The 24,054-nt window shown below is 42.4% G+C and overlaps 1 protein-coding gene across 5 annotated transcripts in view; it reads left to right on the top strand.

Annotated features, from left to right (window-relative positions):
• Positions 1 to 24,054, top strand: part of MINDY3 (MINDY lysine 48 deubiquitinase 3) — a 230,993-nt gene that overhangs the window by 63,753 nt on the left and 143,186 nt on the right. For 2 of the 5 annotated variants that reach the window (XM_086941821.1, XM_086941822.1), the window contains exons 5-10: positions 115 to 175; positions 3,239 to 3,409; positions 4,544 to 4,595; positions 5,877 to 5,991; positions 6,857 to 6,930; positions 9,471 to 9,550. In XM_086941821.1, the coding sequence (XP_086797947.1) occupies positions 115 to 175; positions 3,239 to 3,409; positions 4,544 to 4,595; positions 5,877 to 5,991; positions 6,857 to 6,930; positions 9,471 to 9,550 (553 nt within the window). The remainder of the gene's footprint in view (positions 1 to 114; positions 176 to 3,238; positions 3,410 to 4,543; positions 4,596 to 5,876; positions 5,992 to 6,856; positions 6,931 to 9,470; positions 9,551 to 24,054) is intronic. The other 3 variants (XM_086941823.1, XM_086941825.1, XM_086941824.1) reach the window with 3 other exon arrangements.

The raw sequence follows: 24,054 nt of genomic DNA, 5'->3' as shown, positions 1-24,054 counted from the left end.
CGTTTGTTTGGAAAATAAAGCATTATGGAGTAAATACATTGGATTTCATAATCAGTAGAAATTAATATCAATATATATCTAAATGACTGATATTTCAGCTTCTTTCACTTTTAGGCTTTCATTTTGAAGAACTCCATCTTCAATTACGAGATGCCAAACTGGAGGGATCGCCAAGGTAATAATCGCTACAGTTTATCCTAGTATCATTTAACATGCGTGAATCTTCCCTGTTAAACAAATATAGTTATGCTACACTGTATTTATATGCCCCCCAATTTCTTGGCAGTCTTGTGAGCTTAATTGACAGACTGTTGTTTCCAAGTTGTGGGGTTTTCCACAGCTGGACTTTTAGGGCTATCATGGTCATGTGATTTTCCACCTAGTGCATGTGACAGTTACCTGTAGGCCACAGGTTCTCCCTGTGTAGTGTAACTTGTAGGTTGGGGGGAATCATCCAGTCCGAGAGACTAGCATGTCTGTCAATTTGCTGCAATAAACCAGCCATTTGAGTGCCGTTGTCCAAACCACTACTGTCATTTGGGAGTTAGTAGCTGGTCAGAAAACGTCCTGTTTCTTTGTAGGCCAGGCTGCAATCCTGTGTTTCATTAATGAATGTGGATTAGTAGGGGGATATTAATTTGTTGGAAAGTGCCAATATCATCTCAGTCTGAGACCTCTAGCACTTCCAACACTACCTTCCCGCTCATGCATTCCCTTAACCTCATTCGAGCTAGGCCTCATTTTAATTAAAATATATTTACTTTGTTGCAAATGTAAACATAATTGTATGGGTAAGTGAATGCCTTGTGCCTCTTTTATTGCAAGTCTATTATATGGGCCCCGAAAAACAAGATTTAAATATACTTATATTTATTTTAAGCCTTAGCAATGGTGTAGCTTTTTAATGCTGATATTACTTTCTGTAAACAACAGGAGGAGAGTGCCAGTGCTGATAATAATCACTTAGAACTATACTGAATCCTCCATAAACTGAAAATCAAATTCAGAAAAGGGAATGCTTCTTAGTTGCAAATTTATTGTATATTCAATGATGTTTTATAAAAACCATTTTTACATTTGAAGAGGAGACATTGAAGGAAACACAAGAATGCAAAAAGGACACAAGGAGATACAATTAATGAGGAATGAACCACCATTCGATCCTACAGTCATATCACTTTCACCAGACATTCAAAGCATTCAACCTACTCTCACACATACCATATGTACATTATCTACAATAAGAAAACATAAAGCTGGTACTGCCTTTATATGAACCAAATGTTTGTAACTTGTACTGAAAGAGTAGAAAACCATCAAGAGTTTTTGCAATTTCAAACAATCTTAGTGAATTAAATGCAAATAAATAATGTGCAACAAATGGCGAAATTATCTGTGCAGAGGGATACTCTTAGATCAATTGGCAGACCAGTGGGGGGATGGGCCTACGCGTTTCGAATCTCTTTTAGTTCTTTGGAGATTCTCATCAGGGCCTCGGGAAGCACCTAAGTTGCTGGCGGTGGTCCAGGGCAGAGGAATGTTGGTGGTGGAGACCAAACAATCGCTCTCGGGAGAGTAAAGTGTCCTTGCGCTGAGGAAACCAACGATGGGTGAAAGGTGTCAGGTTGACAGAAGCCGAGGAGGTTTGGCGTAGTGTCTTTCTGGTATGGAAGGGACAAAATCCTTCGGGATCACGGAGGAGAAAAACCCTGTTTTAATCAGGCTGACTCAATAGAGGTGGCAGCGTTAGCACAAGCAGGCGAAAGTCGAGTATGTTGTGCCTTTATGCTGGAAGGATTTGCGAACTCCTTCACAACACACGGGTGAAAAGCAGGTCTTAAATCAATCAGACTCGGCACTGGTGGCAGCGTCAGCACAAGTCGGCAGTAGTCCGGTGTGCGGGTTAAGAAGACGGAGCCATCGGATTGCTGCAGCCGGTCGGCGTCGCGAGGAGCACTAATCACTCGCGCATGCACCCGTGTGTTGTGACACTACGCCAAACCTCCTCGGCTTCTGTCAACCTGACACCTTTCACCCATCGTTGGTTTCCTCAGCGCAAGGACACTTTACTCTCCCGAGAGCGATTGTTTGGTCTCCACCACCAACATTCCTCTGCCCTGGACCACCGCCAGCAACTTAGGTGCTTCCCGAGGCCCTGATGAGAATCTCCAAAGAACTAAAAGAGATTCGAAACGCGTAGGCCCATCCCCCCACTGGTCTGCCAATTGATCTAAGAGTATCCCTCTGCACAGATAATTTCGCCATTTGTTGCACATTATTTATTTGCATTTAATTCACTAAGATTGTTTGAAATTGCAAAAACTCTTGATGGTTTTCTACTCTTTCAGTACAAGTTACAAACATTTGGTTCATATAAAGGCAGTACCAGCTTTATGTTTTCTTATTGTAGATAATGTACATATGGTATGTGTGAGAGTAGGTTGAATGCTTTGAATGTCTGGTGAAAGTGATATGACTGTAGGATCGAATGGTGGTTCATTCCTCATTAATTGTATCTCCTTGTGTCCTTTTTGCATTCTTGTGTTTCCTTCAATGTCTCCTCTTCAAATGTAAAAATGGTTTTTATAAAACATCATTGAATATACAATAAAATTGCAACTAAGAAGCATTCCCTTTTCTGAATTTGATTTTCAGTTTATGGAGGATTCAGTATAGTTCTAAGTGATTATTATCAGCACTGGCACTCTCCTCTTGTTGTTTACGTCATAGGCTCGGCCTTGCTGATTAGAGCCAGCCCCCTCTTGTTTTCACAATATTACTTTCTGTAGCGGGATTACACCTGTTGTGTACGTTATTTCTTTATTACCACATTAATATTGTTTGGCCAAATTTAATCTAGTTTTACTTTACTAATGTTAAACATTTCAAGGCGTATGATCTCAGTATGCTGGTTGGTGTTTATATTTTTAAATAAGTTTCAGATTATCCGAAAGGGTAAGATGCAGAATGTACTTAAAATATACGACTGCAATCATTCTGAACCCTCTTGCTGAAATAAATCTGTCACCACATTTCAGCAAAGAAATAATTCCGTCTACCTCAACGTCTACCTGCTAGTAGGGAATTGACTGTTCTCCCTAGAAGGGGCTTCTTTACTTGGCTGAAAATTGTGGCCTTTGTGAACAGATGATTTCTATTTACATATGTTAATCATGTAGCAAAATCTCCACAATAACCAACCGGAAAAAACTCTTATTTCCTTTTTGCTACTCTTTAGTGGAAGAACAGAAGAACATCCTTTGCCAAACATTAATTGACATTTTTGAAATAGTTCACTCTAGTAATTCTCAGTCGTACTGTTTAGTATCCTGCCTGAAAGAAAAAACCACTGAAGAAACAGGTAGCGTCCCTGAAAGTTCTGCAGAGACAAGTCGACAAGATCAGTCATGTAAGCTAAATTGTTATATTTTTTTATTTTCAAATATTGCAGTTATCACTTTGTTCTTCTGATTGTTTTTCTTGTTGCGATTAATCATTTCATTCACATTCTCTTGCCACTCCCACTCCACTCTTTTTTTTTGTGTTAAAACACAGATCTGATTTTTTTCCTGTGTGATCAGGCTGATTTTCTTACCTTTTAACCTTACCAAGTCAGCAGACTTAATGAAAGTCCTAGAGAGGTAGCTACCATATGTGGGAGACTATGCCCCTGCTATTGGCTCTCTAGCCAAGCGCTTGCCTTGACCGCCACCTCTCTTCCTAAAATCCCTCATGCCACTGCCAGCTCATTCACCCCCTCTCCATTACATAGTTTTGAAGATATTATTTAGAGTAACCTTTTCACATTAAAGACTTTCAATTTACTGTGTTCCTCAACATTCAACCCTGTTGGAACCATTTTGAGCTGCAGAACATTACCAGCGTTCACAATAAAGATAATTAAAATGTATAAGGCTATGGTCAGTCAAATAATGAAACTTTAACAAACTGGAAACTTTAGGATTCTGTAACTCTAAATAATTGCTTTCTTGTAAATTCTAATAGACCTAAGACAATTTACACATTTAGAATTTGCTGAGAAAACATGGTTTACTCCTAAATTGACACAGTATCTAAAATATGATTGTTAATCTTCAGTTAGTTGGTAGTCTTTATTTAGTCTTGGGTTCATATGTTCTTGATTTACAAATATTTGACTAAAATACAATTGTGTTTTTACTTGGCACTTATTGTGGCAAATTTACATTTGAAGTGTTCTTGGTGAACATGTAGGCACAGTGTTTTCTTTTCGCACTGATTATGTGGCTGTTTAAAAACTTTGAGATTATAATAATAGCACAACATTGCATCATGTTGAAGCAGTCTAAGTGTGCACATGATCTTCTATACTATTAATCATTTTAAATCATGTAAATGTATTAGTTTGTAGCTGGATTGCGCCCAATCCATATTAACGAACAGTAGCAATTATAGGATTCACCTTGAAAAATAATTGAATTAACCAGCTAAATGATTTTTGCTTGCTGTTCGTGTTGTGTTTTTATTGCTTTGTGCAGTGCTGAAAAGTGTGTTTTTTGTGTAGCTGCCTTTGCTGCGGAGGAGCTTGGCTTTGAGCGATTTCATGCATTAATTCAGTAAGTAAAATACATGTTGAAGTTTAAATGTGTATTACATGTTTTAACATGTGAAACCACATTTTTCATGGTGTGATATTGTTCTAACATTGCTAATACTAATTTCAAATGTTATGTCTTTTGATTATTAAATGTTTTTTTCTTCATAATATTTCAAACTGATTTTGTCCAGCTGTCCATGATGGTCTGTAGTTACTGTGTGCTTTGTTTCCATAAAGTGTATGTACTGTACCAGTGAATTTGTCTCATTGTTGACAATACGTTGCATGATACTTAATTGTGCCTTTGCTTGCCTCCACATGAACAATACCATGATATTTTGGCTGTATTGAACCAAATGATTGCTTTAATTTGGGTTTGAGGTACCCTTTGTTTTTATCTCTGTCAAAACTCAGTGGAAGCCAAAATGAGAGGAAATGAAACTTAATACTGTATTCTTTAAAACTGATATTCATTGTGCATAATCTGTTCCCACTTCCCACTATTTCAAAGTTCCACTCCGCAGATCTCTGCAAAGTGACCCAAAAACATTGCTGCGCTACGCTTAGTTTTGCAAGCAGTGGAGTGCGTTTGGTCATGCTGTTAGTGTGGATTTTCAGCACCGGGTGTTTGTCCCATGCTGTAAAATCAGCACGAACGGCATGATGCGCAGCACAATGTGGTGCTGGTTCTTTTCTTGCCACTTGGGTAGATTTACTACCCGAGCGCAGCTTTCTCAACTCAAATGGAAGTTTTCTAACAGCTCAGGCCTACTGTCTACTGACATAATTCAAGTGTTATTTTCTTTAAAAACAGTAATTATCTTTACGTTGTGTATTTTCTTGGAATATTATATACAATAAAGGCCAGCTGAGTTTCAAAAATCCTAATAGATTTACTATCTATACTAGCGAGTATCCACGTCCATGATAATTGTAAACAAGTGATTGTAGCAAACACACAGGTCTTTCACAAGGCATTCTGGCTGGCAAGTGCAGCCTGTCATGTGACAGAATGCTTCTATAATATTGCATTGGTGCCATCTGTGTTAGATGTGTATTTGTCATAGTACCAACCTTTGCTTGTTTACAGCCACAATGGAAAAATCTTATGCGACCCAAAAATCGCTGAGCAGTAAACCCATGAAACCTTTTAATACTCAGCTCCTTCTATTTCTATATGATATTCTGAGAAAATACTAATTATTGACCATAATATGCTGTTGACGTGTATTTTTTAAAAGGTTTGTTTAACTTTTCAAATGTTTTCTAAACTTATTTTTCATTCCTTTTCTCCTCTTAGCAAAAAAACATTCCAACGTTTTTCCGAATTTAAGGATGCAGTGTTGGATCAGTATCTTATGTGGAGAAATAGATTTGGCGTTTTACTTTTTCTGTATTCAGTCATTCTTACAAAGGTTTGTTGGTAGATGCATTGTTTTACTTCTTGTGCTGGAAATCTGCATTTTTTTTAAAATTTAATTGGTTTTCGTGATTTCCTACTACTTTTATTGCAGGGGCTGTGTAACCTAGATCTCCTGCACTTTCATATTGTACCGTGTTTTGTGACTTGTTACTGTCGACTACACTGATTAATATGGGGTCTTTTTCCCATATCTTGGTGGGTATGACTTAAACTGTGGCTATGTATTTGAAAACACTGAGTTTGTTTGAGGTACACACTGTTTTTTAGAAACTAGAGCATTTATTGTGCCACCCCTAATAAAGCTGTTTTTGATCGCAACAAAGGTATTTTTCCAGTGTGCTTAAGTTTACCTTGTGGGACACACAAAGTAAGCCTTATTATAAATCGACCTTTGTCTTGTGTATCACACCCTGCTAAATTCATTTCTAATATATATCATCTAAATCACAATTTCATATCGCCTTTAGTTAAATTACTTTATGCGATATAAGGTTGAGAACATCCATATTTAGAGCTAAAGCCTTTCATGCCAGTCATTGAAAAATGTGGTTGGCTGACTTGTTAATTTTCGTTTGTAACTTTAATATCGTGCAGTCTTGGCTTGCACTCAGGCTCTGCTCATATGAGCTTCACAGAAATCAGCATTCCTGTTGGTTAGTGTACTTGTCTCAATAACACTAACACTGGTTTTGATGTTAAAAGGGTCTGCAGCATTGCTGACATGCAAATGATCCCACTTTTTTGATTCTTCAATTGTAGTTTTAATATGTGATCAAATCATTAGTGGGCACATTAATAAGTTACAATTTCTCATTTTTAAAGGTCTGTAGCTAATTGGATTAAATTACTTCTTTTAGGGTATTGAAAACATAAAAAATGAAATTGAAGATGTTGATGAGCCTTTAATAGATCCTTTATATGGTCATGGAAGGTATGTACAGTTATGTAGAGATGTTTGCTTAATAAATATTAATTGTATCGCATATTTCTACATGGGTTTAAGTATTTCGACTTTCAAATCGTTACCCCTGATCAATAGTCATAATTTTTTTAGTTTGAGGAACTTAAGCTGCACATTCAGTAGTTTCAAATTTGCCTCCTGACTAGGTAGATGTCTTAGGCGGGTGATATATGCACATGTATATCTGTGTCAAAGTTTGTTACATTAAGCACACACATGCTGCAGGGTGAGCATTTGGAATGAATGTGAAAGCTCCATATTTGACATGACAGCAGTGCTGTCTTCATCTGGTGAAGTATGCAACCTATTACACAAATGGGGAGGGGAGGGATTTTGAATAGTGTTTCTCCTTAGCATTCTCCGTGCTGAAGGTGGGGTTATATATGTTGGGTTGGAAGAAAGCTGATGTAGAATCTGGGTTGCCTTGGATGACAGTGTCTTTCCTTACTGCTTGCTTTCAAAGTTAGGTGAGCTACAGTAAGTGGAATACTTATGGATGAGTATTCCAACTGCTTGAGCAAAGAATACATTCTGAGTTAGGCAACAGATCTGGGATTTTGTTCCAGTGGTCCCTTAAGCCAGTGGATTGTTCTCCGAGTACTTCTAACGTAATGGACACATAGGGCCCAATTCACAAAGCTGTTTTCTTCCTAAAATGTGCCAGAAAATGGCTCCATTTATTTATGTCAGGACTTCATGGAAGGATTCCTGGAAGGCTAATATTGCTACTGTGGATTCCTCTGTCATGAGTGTGGAGAATTCCCTGTTTGTAACACCCTCACAAAGGCTGGGGAGTGGGTAGATCAAGCTGTGGTTTGCTAAGTTTTTGTACAAAAATAAACCCCTTAATTTGTTGGCAGTCAAACTCTAATACTACTGTTACCCTATAGTGGCAACTATCTTAGTTTTACTGCAGTAAAAGTACTAATTGGGATGGAAGGTAAATGGATCACCACCAAACTTGTAGAGGGAGTAAGTAAAAGGGGTTTCTTCATAGAATATTATTTAGGGAGGGAGTAATGAAACTTTCTTCCTCTACAGCCTTTGCCACTGTTCAGACATGGTGTCTAAAGCCTGAGTTCTTATCTTTGAACAACTTGATCTCATCCGAGTTTTGCTGTGCCCCACTCATTTGACAATACATTCTTTGTGTTTACTTAAGACAACCTCTCTAGGTGATTAAATGCAGACTTATAGTCATACATCAGTAGTGATTTTCTTTTTACTTTGGTGCAGAATAATACTGTTTATGGGGTGAAAATTCATCCCTCCACCTGCATGCATCTGAAACCTTCTCAAGTAGGACTACAGCTCATTATCTATAAAATGTATTTTTCCTTCTTCGATCCTTGACACCTCTTTAGGGGGTTGTAGTAGATTCCCGGATGCCTGTTTCTACAGATAGGGATGGGTGCTGGGACTGGCTGCAGTTTCTTTATGATGGATAGGATGGTCAGTTCCGCAGTACGTTTTCTGTGGGTAATGTGTTGCCGTGGCTATGAACAGGGATTGTGTACCAGTCACAGTGTAGCTTTTACTGATGTAGCGATAAACCTCTTAACCTTTGCTGGTATTTATGGATTTATTCCATGTTATAAAATCAAGCAATAAACACATTGGGTGTATTTTTGCATGTACATTTTTACTACACTTTTTGCGGCAGGATGTACATTCACTGTAGATATGACTTCACTTCTGTCCACAAATGTAGTCATGGTATCGCCTGTATGTGGGATCAGATTTGGAATTACCACAGAACTATAAATAAGGACATTAACATTCTGTTTCCAATTAAGCTAGAAGGCAGAGTCTGCTTGGCGATTATCTTCTCATTATGTTTTTCTGTTCAACCACAATCAATATTCAGAGGTTGCTCCTGGAGAGTTACTTTCTGTAATTGTGGGATCCATTCATTATTTTTCCAGTCTACAGTCCTAGACCTGAGTGAAATGTTAATGCACTTCAATATTTGGAAGCCGCTCATTGTTCTGTCAGACCGAAATAGTAAAACAAAACCCTTTTATCATTTAGAAAAAGATTACTAAGCAATCTCCTTCCGGACACCTACTTCTCTCCCTCCTCCTGTGCCCTCAACGAGGGTAATTGAATACTTAATTTTAAAATATTCCCTTTTACTGTGAGTTTCGTTTATAATCCTGCCTGTGTTCTATAATGTTCCAACGACACACAATATAGTTTGAAATCCGAGAATTCTATAGCTCAGTAGTGTGCTTTACTAAAACAGAAACTAATTTATTTTGCTCTAACAATGTTTTGTGCCATCTATTGCATGATTATTCTGTGCAAATGCGTTAAGATTCTCCCCTTTCTGTGCAATGAGTGAAGATTCTCCCCGAGATGGTGGCCCACTAGTTTTTATATTACATTCACTTCTTAGCATGTTTCTTCTGCTTTTAAAGTAATCTGACAATATAACACGCATTTGCATAGAGAGCACCTTTATGCTGGTCGGATGTGTGCTTAATAACAAATATTTTCTTTTTGCGTAGCCAAAGTTTGATTAACCTCTTGTTGACTGGGCATGCTGTTTCTAATGTGTGGGATGGAGATAGAGAATGTTCAGGAATGAGTAAGTGAACTTTTTACTGTGCATATTTTACTTAATTCTACCTCTATTGATTAGTCATGAAATTAATTTCTCTGTTAAAATTGACCCATTTTTCATATCACTGAGAAGTGCTGGTCAGTCATTATGTTTTTAAAGTATGGGCTGAAGCCCCTATTAATAATATCGCCTATGTGCCATTTGAAGACTAGCAATATTTGTACACTCCTCATAGATTCCTAGAATACATTTTGAATATGTGTATTGTGTGAAACATCTGAAACGACGAGGCCGGAGCCACGAGTTCCGGATGCCTGCAAGCGTAACCATGCTTTCCCGAACAACGACTTTGCCTTAACCATGCACATGCGTGGTTAAGACAAATGCGCTGTTCGGAATGGGTGGGGAAAGAGGATCGTTGGGGAGCGGACACAAAGGTATGTGGGGATGGGTCTGGAGGGGGCAGCGTTGTGGTAGTTTTAAGGGATGGTGGGGTATGGGGTAGTTTTAGTGGATGGTGGGGGTTTAGGGTAGTTTTGGGGGATGGTGGGGGTTTAGGGTAGTGTTGGGGGCTGGGAGGTTTAGGGGTGGGGGTTTGGGGTAGTTTTAACGGGTGGGGGGGATTGGGGAAGTTTTCATGGGGGTTCAAGGTATTTTGTTTAGGGATTGTTTTTAGGGCTCAGGGAGGGGGATTATGGAAGGGTGAGGTCCTTTTTAGGGCTCAGGGTGAGTGGGAAGGTGGTGGTAACCTTAGCCAATCATACCCCTTTACCATGCATTTTTCTTTTTTGCCGAGTTTTATATAGCGCAAACTTGACCCGAATTGGGTATCAGAACGCTTTACATAGCACCAGTTGCATTACATATTACATGAGGACACATTAATTTTTTGTTAGACACGAAAAATCGTGGTAAAACAATGTGTGGTTAAAACGCTGTTGGTATAGAGACTGCCTTGTTTAGGTATGCGGGGTTGAGGAACTAGTTGTTCCATCATACAACCGTGTATTATATTATTTCTTTTACAGTTTTGGTCATTGCTGTTAGTACATATTGCACCTTTTTCTCAGTAAAAAGTTCCTTTGAATATCCATGATGATATGGTGGTGCTGCAGACTAGCAATTAGAGGGCTTTATACTTCCACGCATTGTTACATACTATTTAGTCACTGAGCGTGCCTTTTTATTGGTGTGAATGCACGTTCATTTGGGATCTTTGTTGTTTCTGACATTTGGTAACAGAAGCTTCACCGTCACATTTATTATTGAAAGTGTACTCTGTTCCTTTTATAAGACCTCTTGTACAGGGGTTATAAAGCTACCCACACGCTTGTGTGTGTGGTTTTGCTTTCCCCGTCTGGCATTGGCTTGCACGTGCTTTAAAAAAAAAAAACCGGTACGCGATTGGGCAAAGGCGGGACAATGTCCAGCCTTTGAAATGCCCATTCCCGACAGTTGCCAGCACGCGCAGCAGCGCACGTTTGTCTCCCTCCTCCCGCTCCTCTGTGGTGCCCCCGCACCACTGGTTTCTTTATAGAAAGAAAATTTGGGGCAAAGAAAAAGCAACATTTTACAGAAAATCAATAACTATTCAAGCAATGTAAGAATTTTTTTTCCTGTCCGGTAATACCAGCATTGAGAATTGGTCCATTTTAGTACCCCCAATCTGCACACGATAACTTTATTGTGTGTGCCGCGCTATATATTAAGCGTTGGAGCCTGAGATTTGCAGGTTGCATGCGGGTCTCTGCAGTGAAAGCAGAACCTGCTGAACTACATCTTGTGCAGGATTGGGACCCCCTTCTGAGCTCTGAGCCTCCTCGTACATCCGTGGAGCAGGGGTGTGGAATTGTTTAAAAAATGTACTTGTCCAGTGGACAAAACTGTGCAGAAAACTACTTGTCCTGCAAAGAAATCTACTTGTCTTACCTATTCCCTAAATCAATTAAACTGACCGCCAAAAGCGTATGTTTGGTCTTAGAGAGTGCATTTTAGACATCCTAGTGCTTGAAGCATTGAAGCTGCCTCTTGGGAGAACAATGTCAACAAAGAGGAAGAATAAAGGAATCAGAAATTACACTTTACCCGGTGTACTCTATACTGGTAAATCAATATTACATATTTACATGATGTACTTTTTGGTACAAGATATTTACAATGAATATAAAAGACTGTCACAAATCAGCTAGAACCAAACCGGTATCTGATACCCAGGCAGGAGTCAGAGGTGCATATAAATATGATCTGTAACAATGTCGATATATGAGTGCTCTACACAGTGAACCATGACTTTCCTAGCTCTCATGAGAAGAGCAGAAGACAACTTCCTTTTTTAGGGGATGGTTCTTAAGATTTCAGCCCACATAGTTCAAAGAATCATCTATCAAAATATGTGAGCTTTTCACTTGTACAAATTGGACACTGTGACATTGTTATGACATATCTTGCAGCCAATTTGGGGGTGGAGGTACATTTAGACCTGTGCTGTAGAAATCTCAACATTCCCAAACGGAACACAGATAGTTCTAGAAGTATTACTAAGGTGTGCATGAGAGTCAATTGAAATACTGGTTGGCTGGTCAGTAATATCTTAAACAAGCCCAAGAGAGTATTATTAGAGTATCAGGCAGTCTTGAAAGAGATTGCACACTGGAAATCCAAGAGGTCTCAAGTAGAGCCCAGGTGCTAACTGCCCTGCATCTGCTAGTTAAATAGAACTGGCACAAGGAAAGTTCATGTTCTGTATTGCCTAACTAAAATAACTTATGTAGTGGATGATATTGAGACCAAGGAAGTATCATTGCTTCTCTATATTGTTACTTTCAGCACCCGAGGTACAAGCTGCAGAAATGTGTGCCTGTGAAAGTAAGCTGGTACGTGTATACTGTGACAGTGATTGATCGCAGTAATTGAAACCTTAATGTTCCCTTTGGATGGTGGTATGCTTCTGCAGCGCTTAGGACAGAAATGTAACCACTAGAAAAGCTGTGCTGTTAGGCTTCATGGCAACTCAGAGCTGCTTTCAGTAGGCCAGGAACAGAAGTGGTTAGCACTTGCTGAAACAGTAATTTTCCAGTCGGGACAGTCTGTCCCCAAATAATGATTGTATGACGGAGTATTGTTGACAAACATATTGTTGTCTAAAGATATTTCACAAGAATATTGCTCCTTTGGGTCCACAATATGCAGATCACTCTCTGTGGGGGCAGAGGGTGGAAGGTTGCTTAATTTTTGATTCCAAGTCTTGAACTTCCCACTTCAGAGGAATGCTAATTACATTTGTACATCGATAAAGTGGATTCTGACTTAATCTACTAGTAAAGATCATGTATGCAGTGTTATTGGGCCTCAGGCGTGTTGTTAATCTAGACAGGTTCGCTTTCAAGATCTGAGACACCAAAGACTTGCATTTTTAAATAAATTACACTGTGGTATAACCAGACACTGAGGAAGAAAAGTGAATAAGGTGACTGGCAGGGCAAATCTAGCCTAAAGAGCTCTGGGGCCTGATGACAAAAGCCAGTATAATCAACTTGTTTGTTTTCAAAATGTTCCCCATCTTTTCAAATGGAGGCTTGAAAGTACTCTAGCAAATTGTGGGGGAGATTTTGAAAGGTCTTGGGTGCAGACACAGAGGATTTTCACCCGAAACAACAACTTATGAATAGTTTTTACTTTGTGCTATCCAGATATGTTCAACCACCATTTTGTCCTAGAAAGCCATCTCACAAGTCTGCAGATAGACAGAAAGGAATGATAGGTTATAGAATACAGTTGAAAATCAATGGCAACTTAAAGAAAGAGCGACATAGTTGGCTGTTAAAAAGACAACATAAGAAGTCAGAGAGATGGGAAGAGTGGAGATTTAAGGACATTTGCAAAAGGAGAAAGAGGAATGGAAAAATAGGATGAAATTTAACTTCCAGTAAACGGGACAGTCATCTTTGTGGTCATTAGGTTAATTTGGAGGTGGCTGCACCAGTATTCAGCCTCCAAAAATGTATAATGTTCCCAGTATTTATTAATACTTCACAAATCTGTAGGTGTCTCCCCCAGGACAGCAGCCCGAGAACACGTCAATAAAGACCACAGAGGCAAGTGTTTCACCCTTGCTCTGTACACAAGAAGTTTTAAAGGAAGCCTTGTATGACAGAGGTGACAACACTTACATTCACATCAACATTACTTGGGCTCTTGAGATAGAAAAGGTGTTACAATTGGAGTCTGTGATGACCAAGAGGTTACATGGAGAGTCAGTGATCTATTGGGGGTGTGCAGGGTGAACAACCGAGGGAAGCAGTGATGTCCTGAGGGAGGAGGTACACAGGGGGGTAGTGATGCAACGGGTGGGCAGGCAGGAGGAGTTACAGAGGAAGACAGTTACATTGGGAACCACTGACGGCTCATTAGTTCACAGCTAAAGATGAGAGAGATGTAAAAGAAGGAACCACTTTATTCTTCAGGGGAGGAAATGCAACAAAGCTAGGGTTATGCTGATTTTAAAAGAAGAGAGATGATTTGGGGTTTAACAGAAAAGGGAGATGAGAAACATAATTAACTAGATGGATGGTAGAGGGCAGAAAGAGAAAGGAGGGCAGAAGGGCAGGGAAATGGAGGGATGTTGGTTTCACCCTGGTAGTTTGAGAGCAAAGGAAGGGAGCTTAAGTTGGCTAGAGATGTATAAAGATTTAGATAAAAAAAGCAAGAAAGGAAAAGGGACTTTGATGGGGTAAGAAATACAGCATGCAGGTTAGACTGGGTCCCAATGGGAAACTGGACAAATGGCAGAGACTTTAGACACAACAAGAGAAAGGAGATGAGTTGGGCAGGGAATTTAAAAGATGACAGAGTTTTGAAACTGCAAACAGGAGAAAGAAAGGGTTGAAGTTATAGCACGAGATGTTTAGGGTGTTATGTAGCAAGTAGAGGAGGTTCTATGGTTCGTACTTTTGTCATTTCTGCTGGCTGACACAGAATAAGAACACATTCAATTGCTCCTACTGCCTTTACTGAGGTTTGCAAAGTTAGCTGTTTCTGCTTAAAGCAACTGGAACTTTTCCATCTAGTGTATTCACTTATTTTGCATGTGATTACCTTCCAGTGGAAACAATCCGTCCTTCCTTACTGCCTGGGAGTAAAAGCCTTGGATCTGTGGTGGGATTTCATGTTCAGCTCCGTTGCAAGATGTGGCTGAGACAGAAAATCTGGGGCACTAGAGGCAGATTTCTTTGGACACACATTACCTTCTCAAACCAGTTTACTTTCCTATTTTTAAGAAGCGCTTTTCTGTGCAGTGCATAAACACACTGTTCGGCTATAAATGTTGCTTTAACTATTTACCCCCACCCACAGTCCATTTGAAGTACATTTCTACCTTATGTAAGCAAACAATGCACCAGGCTCTTATTGAAATGTGGCTTAATTATCGGCTGCCATACGAGGGTGCGGAGCCTCTAACTTTTAATCCCAACCACTTAACCACATGTGTGATCCTGGGCAAGTGCTACATTTTCATGGTTCTTCTGTCCACATCTTCCAGGATTGGTTGTGCTTGGATTATGGTTAACCCTTTGCACTAAGTGCTACCTAAAACAACTATATATTTCAAAACAGCACAGGAGCAAGTAGTTTGACCAGAACTTTGATAGTGTTTGCAGGGGCAGCGAGGTCAAAAAGAGATTTCAGAGACATGCTTGCCATAAATTAGAAAAAATATATGTCAATGGGAAGCCTGGGGGCATGCATGTCTTTAGTGAGACTAGAGCTCTAGTCCCTGTGAGGGCCTGAGGTCCCCTATCCAGTAGCAGACATTGTAAATGGATAACTTTTGTCCTGGCTATGGAAGAGATCACCCTTAGTCTAGCGTCCCAGTGCTTCCCTAAAGTCATGCTTGCTGCACAGAAAAGCATGTAAAGTCCCTGAAAATTTTAGGTACAAGATATTGGTAACATTATTTAATTGAATTTAAGGCGCAGGGATTTTAGTTTGTGGTAAATAAATTATTTGCAACCTGCCTGCAAAGGCAAACTAGGTTTTGCACCTTTTAATTTCTTCTTTCTGCCTTTCATTCCCGGATGACGAAGGGATAAGTCGAGGACACCTAGTTTTCTAGGTAGAAGGCACTGGCAAGAGGCAAGACCAGATAAGGCACCGGGTAAGACGTGAGAGGCTCGTGAAAATGGAAGTAACGGCCAGCGGGACAGGAGGCTACATGAGAGCCCGTTGGGGAAAGTAAGGAGCTTTAATGTAGACCCTGGTTTAAACATGAGAGGCCCAGGGGATCGGAGCAGGGGCTGCAGGGGAGGCCAGTGAGGAGCACAGACACCAGATAAGTGCAGAGGGGAAGCAATGTGCTGAGGCAGTGGCCCATGAATTATTTCACTGCAGGCCTTCAAATGCGAGTGAGTGGGGCGCGACCTGGGGGCTGTATCTGAGAGGCCAAAGGGCAGCACATCAGAAGTATGAACAAAGAGCCCAGGTGAGAGCAGGGTCTGCCAGCCTCTTACCCGCCCATGCTGTGGCTGTTCTCGGACTGCAGATGCTGCGTCATGTTTCCCTCTTGCTCTAAGGAATGAAACGGGCGAGAAGAGGAGCCCGGAAACTACAAGAAAGCTTCGTGGAGAAATACATAAATCTGTTAGCTGACAGCGCTGTGCAATTTCTGTATGCAACCTGCCAATTCGAATTTAACCATGCTCATATTCACTGGAGACGATGTGGCCCAACATCCAGAGCGTCCGGTTTTGGAGCTGAGGAACCAGGTTCGATTTTCAGTGTCTGTTTAACATCCTGTTAGTGAGAAACAAATCTTTTAATCTCCTCGTGCCTACAGCAATAAAATATGAATACGTCCTTGTGTAATGTGACTGGCTCTTCTATAAGGCACTTTATTTCAGTCAGGTGTCTCGAATTACTAGGGTGCATGATCTCCTTGTCCTTAGGACAAACCAGACATTAAAACTTCATGCCCTTGCAAGGAATCTAGATGTCTCGGGCGTCGGGCGATATGAATTCCCCTCCCCTGGTGGAGTCTTTTTTTTTTTTTAGCCCCCTGTAGCCCCGTTCGTTCTCCCCTCCCCTCCCCTCTCATGACCACTCCACGGGGCCAGTTACTGCCTGCAGCAGCAGCACGCGCCCCCCTTCCTCCCCCCCCCCCCCCCGCGCGGCCCCGTGCAGTTGGTGTGTCGCCCTATTGATTTATCTGGCCAGTGTCAGTCCTCGAGCCCCATCGAGAAAGACGCAGCCACTCTCCAGAAAAGCGGAGTGGTGGTGGGGGGGGGGGGGGGGGGGAGGGGGGGGGAGGAGGAGGTGGACTGACCGCATCCGACGGCAACAAACAAACCGGGGCAGTGCGCTCTTCAAATTCCGGGGAAACTTTGCACTCTGCGAGCAGTGCGCATTTACCCCCCCTCTGGCCGCAGACTGGGTGCTCTTCGGCCCGGCTTGTCCACCACCGGCCAGGTTAAACCCCCTACCCGGATCTGCGAGAGAGGGCCGATGGACTCTCTCGGAGGGCTGATTGGTGACTTCCAAAAAGTGAGCTCGTTGGTCCTGGCGCCGATGACATCGCTCCCTGCGCGCGGGGCCTGGATCTGAGCAGTTGCACCGCACATCTGCCGGGAACCTCTTGAGAGTTGAGAGTGGGATTATAGTCCATCTGGCAACGGAGAGGGGGCCTGCAGAGTGCGAGCAGGGCCTGAGCGAGGAAGACAAGGGCTGCTCGTCCCTCAAAGATTGAGCGTCTGGGCGCGCACTCTACATGGGCCTTGAGCTGACCATATCCTACCAAGTTTCGTGAGTTTGAGGGACCCTGCACCCTCGCTGTCTTCTGGAAAAACCTAGTTTTGCAATTGGGGTTTGGACTGAATTGTGGGGCGACGGATACTGCTGGTGTAGCTGAGATTTCAGTCCTGACAACCATGAAGTCCTCAGTAACGATACACCTTGTGTCAATCAACTGTAACACCTGGCAGGTCAACCCATGGCATTGACAGTAACAATACTTCACAGCATCGATTCTAGTGGCAAACCTCCTGGAGTCAACGAAGACAAACCTTGTTGATTTTTGTGTTGCATGTTTCTCAAGCATTCTGCTGGATCTGCAGGAACAAGAGTGTTTTTCGGGTTGCCTCTGTTTGCTCTCTGCTTGTTGTAGATACCAGCGGATGTGTGGCATTAGCCACTAAATAAAATTCAAAACTGTGCATCATCGTATACCGTGTGTAACCTTGATGTACCAGACTGCTCATGTTAGGTCTTAGGCCTTTTCGTTGCACTTCTTACTTTGTATCAAATAACATTTTATATGGACTTCTAGAGAATGTTTTTCGCGGGCTGAAGTTATTTCCTTGGTGATTTTCAGTGGCCATTGTTCAAGCTCAGGTATTAATACATGCTGTAACGTTATTTATTTCAGGCCAGAATGTCGCAGCAGCAGGTTCCTTTGAAAAGATGCAGTATGAGATAGCGCAAGCATAGAAAACCTTTATTTGGACCACATAACCATGTGCCATCCGCTATATCTCTATCTCTTTCTCTCCTCCCCGCAATAGGTCTCGCATTACTGAATGTTTTTGCTCCTGGTGTTGCATTATTATTAGCAATGGCAATAGCTCAAACTTTAATAATGCGAGACCTATTGCATTGCAAATGCTTGTGTTATCACATATTGTACTCTTTCAAAAGCAAGCTATGGAGACGTTTTTGCTTTTTTTATTTAACTTTGTCTTAAGGGGTCTCTATTTTTATGTAGATAATGTCCGCCGAAAACAACCTAGATTTCTTAGAATTAAGTTCTGGTGTGCTGCCATTTTGGGATTCTTGAAATCCCTAAATTGAGATCCTTATGTTTGACTAGATGTAATAGGCTTCACATATTCAAGAACTCTTCTCAATCAAAATGTTTGAACATGCAAATGCACTGCTGTCAACTCCCAGGTCATATTTTTTCAGATATAGCTTTTGTCTTGGCCAGTTGAATACATTGGGTGCTTGATAACTGAAGTGAGAATTGGTAATGTTAAATCCAGGGGTCAGTTTTTTAGGTCTCGCCTGAGCCACCGCATGCGCTGCTCTGGCGAGACAATTAGTAATGGGCTTTAAAAAGTCCAACCACATGCTTTTGCTTGTGGTCTAAAGCTTGCGGTTACATGCACAGCCGCCATCTGGCTTTCCGTCATGGCTCATTAAGCCTTACAACCTGTGAATCACTTTCATTTCCATGCTCCTCCACTCGCTGCTCTCCCTATCCCCTCCCTTTTCCCCCTCCCTCCTCGTCTGTCACCGGGCTACAGCTTGTTCTCTTTCCCTTTCATTTCCATGCTCCTCCACCCCCTGCTCTCTGCTCTCACCCTTTCTCCCCCACCATCCTCGTCAGTCACCGGGCTACAGATTGTTCTCTTTCCTTCTACCTTTTCTGCTTTTTCATTCATCTTCCCGGCTCTCCCGCCGTATTTCCTGCAGAAATTCCTCCGGACCCAGGTGTTTTAGCACTTGTTTCAGTGGCTATGTGCGTGCATGCCTTTTATTTTTTGCTCTCTGCTTGACTATTACTGAGAGCATAGCTGGAACAAAGGTAACCTTTTAGCTGCCGGCGTCCGTGATATTGCTGCAACATTTGTGCCCCTCCCGAGTCTTGGTATACACTTGGTGGCCCCTCTCTGGCTCAGTCCACAGACAGGCCTCCCATTGTGCTCCCAACCTCCAATCCTACCATCACTACTGATCCATTAGCTGTTCACTGTCGACAAACTGCATCATCGTGTTATGCTTCGATTGACTTATAAACAGTGCCAATATTCAAATCCTATCTTGTACAGACATTAACACACTAATATTCCATGATCGAGCCCTAATAATTCTAGTGCATGCTTAGTGCTACATACACAACTCTCATCGAGCCAACACCACTCATGCACCATGTACGGAGCTGAGACTAGTGACATTGACACCCTTTCTGCAGAACAAAGGCCCGTAGCTAGTGTTGGCCATCATGTCACCAGTGAGCGTGGTTTTGCGCATTAAAAATGAGCTCCTGTACCTCCTTCCTCACCCCGGTGAGTGATATACAGACACAGCATACATCACAGACATGGAAGAGGGACAAGCATGATACACACAGTGGCAGAGCTGCTAGAGCGACATGCTAGATGTAGGCAAAGTATAGAGCGACTGAAAAGATAGAAATGTATGTTCGAGGCATATGACCTGCAGATTGTACACCTTAGCATTAGACCGCCACCTGGTGTTGGGCTTGGAAGATTGCAGGTTGTTGTTGTCTTGGAAGAAGTCTCTGTAGTCATGATATAGGTGACTCCTCCCTTGGACAACAGTGAGCATGGGCATCGACTACATCCTTAGATTGTTTTTTTCCGCCACTGGGTTCGGATGAAAGTTTCTCCTCCGGCCAGAAAAACATTCAGCAACTTCGAAGCGCAGAACTTCCACAAACTTCAACAAACTACCTTCGACATCGAAGACAAGGCTTTTTGACGACATAACTCCCATTCCGGTCATCGAAGTGGGCCGTTGGGCCTATCGACACCGTCCGGCCTACACCACATGGAAAGAACTCTGTTCAAGAAATGCCCGAAATGCCAGGCAGAATTTCCACATAGCGACCACGAGGTCTGTAACATCTGCCTATCGCCGGAACACGACGAGTCGACCTGCACGGCTTGTGCGTCCTTCCGACCGAAGAAAACCATCCAGGATCAGAGGGCCCGTCGACACGAGATGAGGAGATCAGCCCCAGCACCGGAGGATATCTTCGACGAAGAGGTTCCCCCCCCGTTCCTGAAGAAGACTCTCCGGAGCCCCAGATCGTATCAGAGGCAGACTACTCAGATGACTCCATTTCATCGGGTCAGCGCGTGAGTGCTACTGCCCCTGCAACACTTACTCTGCCCAAACCGAAGGCAAAGGTCAGCACTCCGCCCAAGGGGCCCAGTCGAGACCAAAAATCAACTTCGACAGCCCTGCCATCGAGCCCGGCTCCGAAGAAACCAACAAAGCCTTCTAGTGCCTCGACACAGAGTAAACATCTCCTGTCGGCACCGAAACATAAAGACACCTCGGCACCGAAGCCAAAAGACCCTTCGGTACCGAAGCCAAAAATCGTACCGGCACTGAAACATAAAGACGTGCCGATACCGAAACCGAAAGAAGCACCAGCTCCGAAGCCGTCCACTTCCACATCTTCAGTGCCGAAGACAAAGAAGCCTGATTCTGAGGTGACCAAACCCTCGAACATGCCTACGAAGCCAAAAACAACACCTTCGGCACTGACATTTTTGCCATAGGACGTTACAACACCTCCCAATGCTAATGAAAAACCACAACCTCCACCGGAGCCGAAAAAATCGAAGCCCAGGGAGGTTGTAGAAGATGAGGAACTTTTTACACCAGATCCTCAACAAAAGAAGATCTATATAGACCCAAAGATAGGTCATGTGGGCACTACACTTCACAAGAAGAGACCAGCAGATGCACCACCCACTCATGTGGTGCCTGCCAAGAAGGACTGTGCAACTTCTCCTATGCACCCTTCCTCTCCTATACCTCTTCTTCCTCCTTCTCCTATACCTCCTCACATACCTCCTCATATATCTCCTGCACATTCTCCATTATCATCACATTCCTCACAGCAAAATGATGATGAATATAACTTAGAGGGAGGGGAGGATGAGGAAGAACCTAGCTCATACCACATAAATGAGGGTATATGGGATTATTCAAACCCAACAGAGGTACCCATATATGATTTTCCAAATTCACAGAATATGCCTGATGTTCCAGAACCGCATTCATACCCATCAAAGCCTTCCCCTCCAGAAGACCCAATTAGTTTTAGTCATTTGTTTACCATGGAGTGTCTATGCATTCTGACGATATTGAAGAGTATTTTCTCTTCAACACCTTTGAGCACTCTCAGAGGACGGCTCAAATTCTTCCGATGATTAAGGGAGTACTCAAGCATGCTCCAGAAGTATTTAAAGATCCTGTACGCACGAGAATTTTAAACCCTAGAATTGAAAAGAAATATAGACCAGCACCTACAGACCCAGTCTATATTAAAGGACACCTTCCACTAGATTCATTAGTGGTGTCAAATGCTAGAAAAAGGGCTAATTCTCAAACATCAGGAGAAGCGCCCCCATGTGATAAAGAATCAAAGGTAATGGATGCATCAGGGAAAAGAGTAGCTGCACAAGTAGAGTGTAGCAAATACACAAGCCCTCCTTTCTCGTTATGAAAGGGCCCATTATGATCGACTAGAATAACTACTTCAACATCTACCAGATCAGTACAAGTATCAAGCAACTGACCTTATACAGGAAGGCAAGCAAATATCTAATGCCTCAATAAAATGTGCTCTAGGTGCCGCTGACACAGCATCTAGAGCCATAAACACCAGTGTCATACTTAGGAGACATGCGTGGCTACGCATTTCAGGGTTTAAACAAGAGGTGCAAACTACCATTTTAAACCAGCCTTTCAATCAAAACCAATTATTTGGTCCTGAAGTAGACAACATACTAGAAAAGATGAAAAAAGGCACTGACACTGCTAAGTCTATGGGAGCTTTACAGTCTACACCAAATAGAGATTCCTTTCGTCGCTCCTCCTACAGCAGACTGGAGCAGACACTACATCATCTTTCAAGTCACAAACCTCCTCCAATAAAGGATACTTTAGAGGTGGATATAGAGGAAACGATAACAAAGGAAGAGGTCGCGTTAACAATAACAATCGATCCTCTTCCACCACCAAGCAATGACTTCTCTCTGCTCCCCCCACAGCATACCACTCCTGTAGGGGGCAGATTAGCACAGTTCCTGCCTGTCTGGAACTCCATTACAACAGACAAGTGGGTAAGACAGATTATCCAACATGGTTACTGCCTAGAACTTACAGCAACACCTCCAAACATACCTCAGAGACAGCGTCCAATGTCTACAGACCATCTAACTCTGCTTTGACAAGAAGTGTTATCACTTCTACAGAAGGATGCTATTCAAATAGTTCCTTTACAAGAACAGGGAATGGGGGTTTACTCGCTGTTTTTTCTAATTCCCAAAAAAGACGGGACACTGAGACTAATACTCGACCTCAGGCCCCTCAATCGCTACATACAACCAGATAATTTCCATATGATCACTTTACAACAGGTGCTTCCACTACTACAACAGGGCGACTTCCTTACAACACTAGATCTAAAGGACGTCTACTTCCATTTCTCCATACATCCTGCTGACAGAAAGTATCTAAGGTTTGTACTAGAAGAGCAACATTATCAATTCAAAATCCTTCCATTTGGGGTAACCACGGCACCAAGAGTATTCACAAAGTGCCTAGCAGTAGTAGCAGCACATCTCAGAAGATCCATGTCTTCCCTTACCTAGACGACTGGCTAATAAAAGCAAAATCGTTCAATCAGTGTGTCCAGCACACACAGCAAACAATTCAAACATTGCACTACTTAGGATTCACAATAAACTACACCAAGTCGCACATACAGCCTTCGCATGTAAATCAGTATCTAGGAGCTACACTAAATACGTCCACAGCTCTAGCGTATCTCAGCACAGCCAGGATACAGAGCATTCAAGCCTTAGTCACCAGGTTTCAACGCCAGCAGTCTCTACAAGCCAGGGTGTTCATGAGACTAATAGGCATGATGGCATTTTGCATCTTCATAGTACCACACGTAAGACTGCAGATGCGTCCCCTACAAGAGTGCTTAGCACAACAGTGGAACCAAGCTCAAGGTCAACTAAAAGACCTGGTGAATGTGGACAGCCGCACATATCGCTCTCTGCAATGGTGGAACACCAAAAACCTGACAAAGGGGCGGCCGTTCCTAGAGCCTGTTCAACAAGTAGTGCTTACAACAGACGCATCCCTCACAGGGTGGGGAGCCCATCTCTTACATCACGCAACTCCAGGACAATGGACCATTCAACAGAAAAGGTTCCATATCAACCACCTAGAGCTGCTAGAAATATTCCTAGCACTCAAGACTTTTCAACTTCAAGTCAAAACAAAGCTGTCTTAATCGGGACGGACAATATGACATCCATGTACCATATACAAAAACAGGGGGGGACACACTCTGCAACTGTCCCAACTTGCACAGAACATTTGGAGTTGGGCCATTCCTCAAAACATACATCTGCTAGCGGAGCACCTTCCAGGAGTCCACAATCAGATAGCAGATCTGTTAAGTCGGCAGGCACAACAAATTCACAAATGGGAACTACATCCACAAGTTCTTCAGCCATTCTTCCAGAGGTGGGGGCATCCACACATAGATCTGTTTGCCACCCATGAAAACGCAAAATGCCCAGCCTTCGCCGCCAGGTTCTCACACCCACAGTCCGAAGGCAATGCGATATGGATGAACTGGTCAGGCAGATTTGCGTACGCTTTTCAGCCTCTCCCACTCATTCCTTTAGTAGTGCACAAGCTCAGACAACAGTCTCTCACAATGATACTGGTAGCTCCCACATGGGCACGCCAACCGTGGT

Source organism: Lissotriton vulgaris, chromosome 10, assembly GCF_964263255.1.
Source record: "Lissotriton vulgaris chromosome 10, aLisVul1.2, whole genome shotgun sequence".
Taxonomy (NCBI): domain Eukaryota; kingdom Metazoa; phylum Chordata; class Amphibia; order Caudata; family Salamandridae; genus Lissotriton; species Lissotriton vulgaris.
Note: the sequence above shows the minus strand (reverse complement) of the source record. Positions and strands in the feature narration are given on the sequence as shown.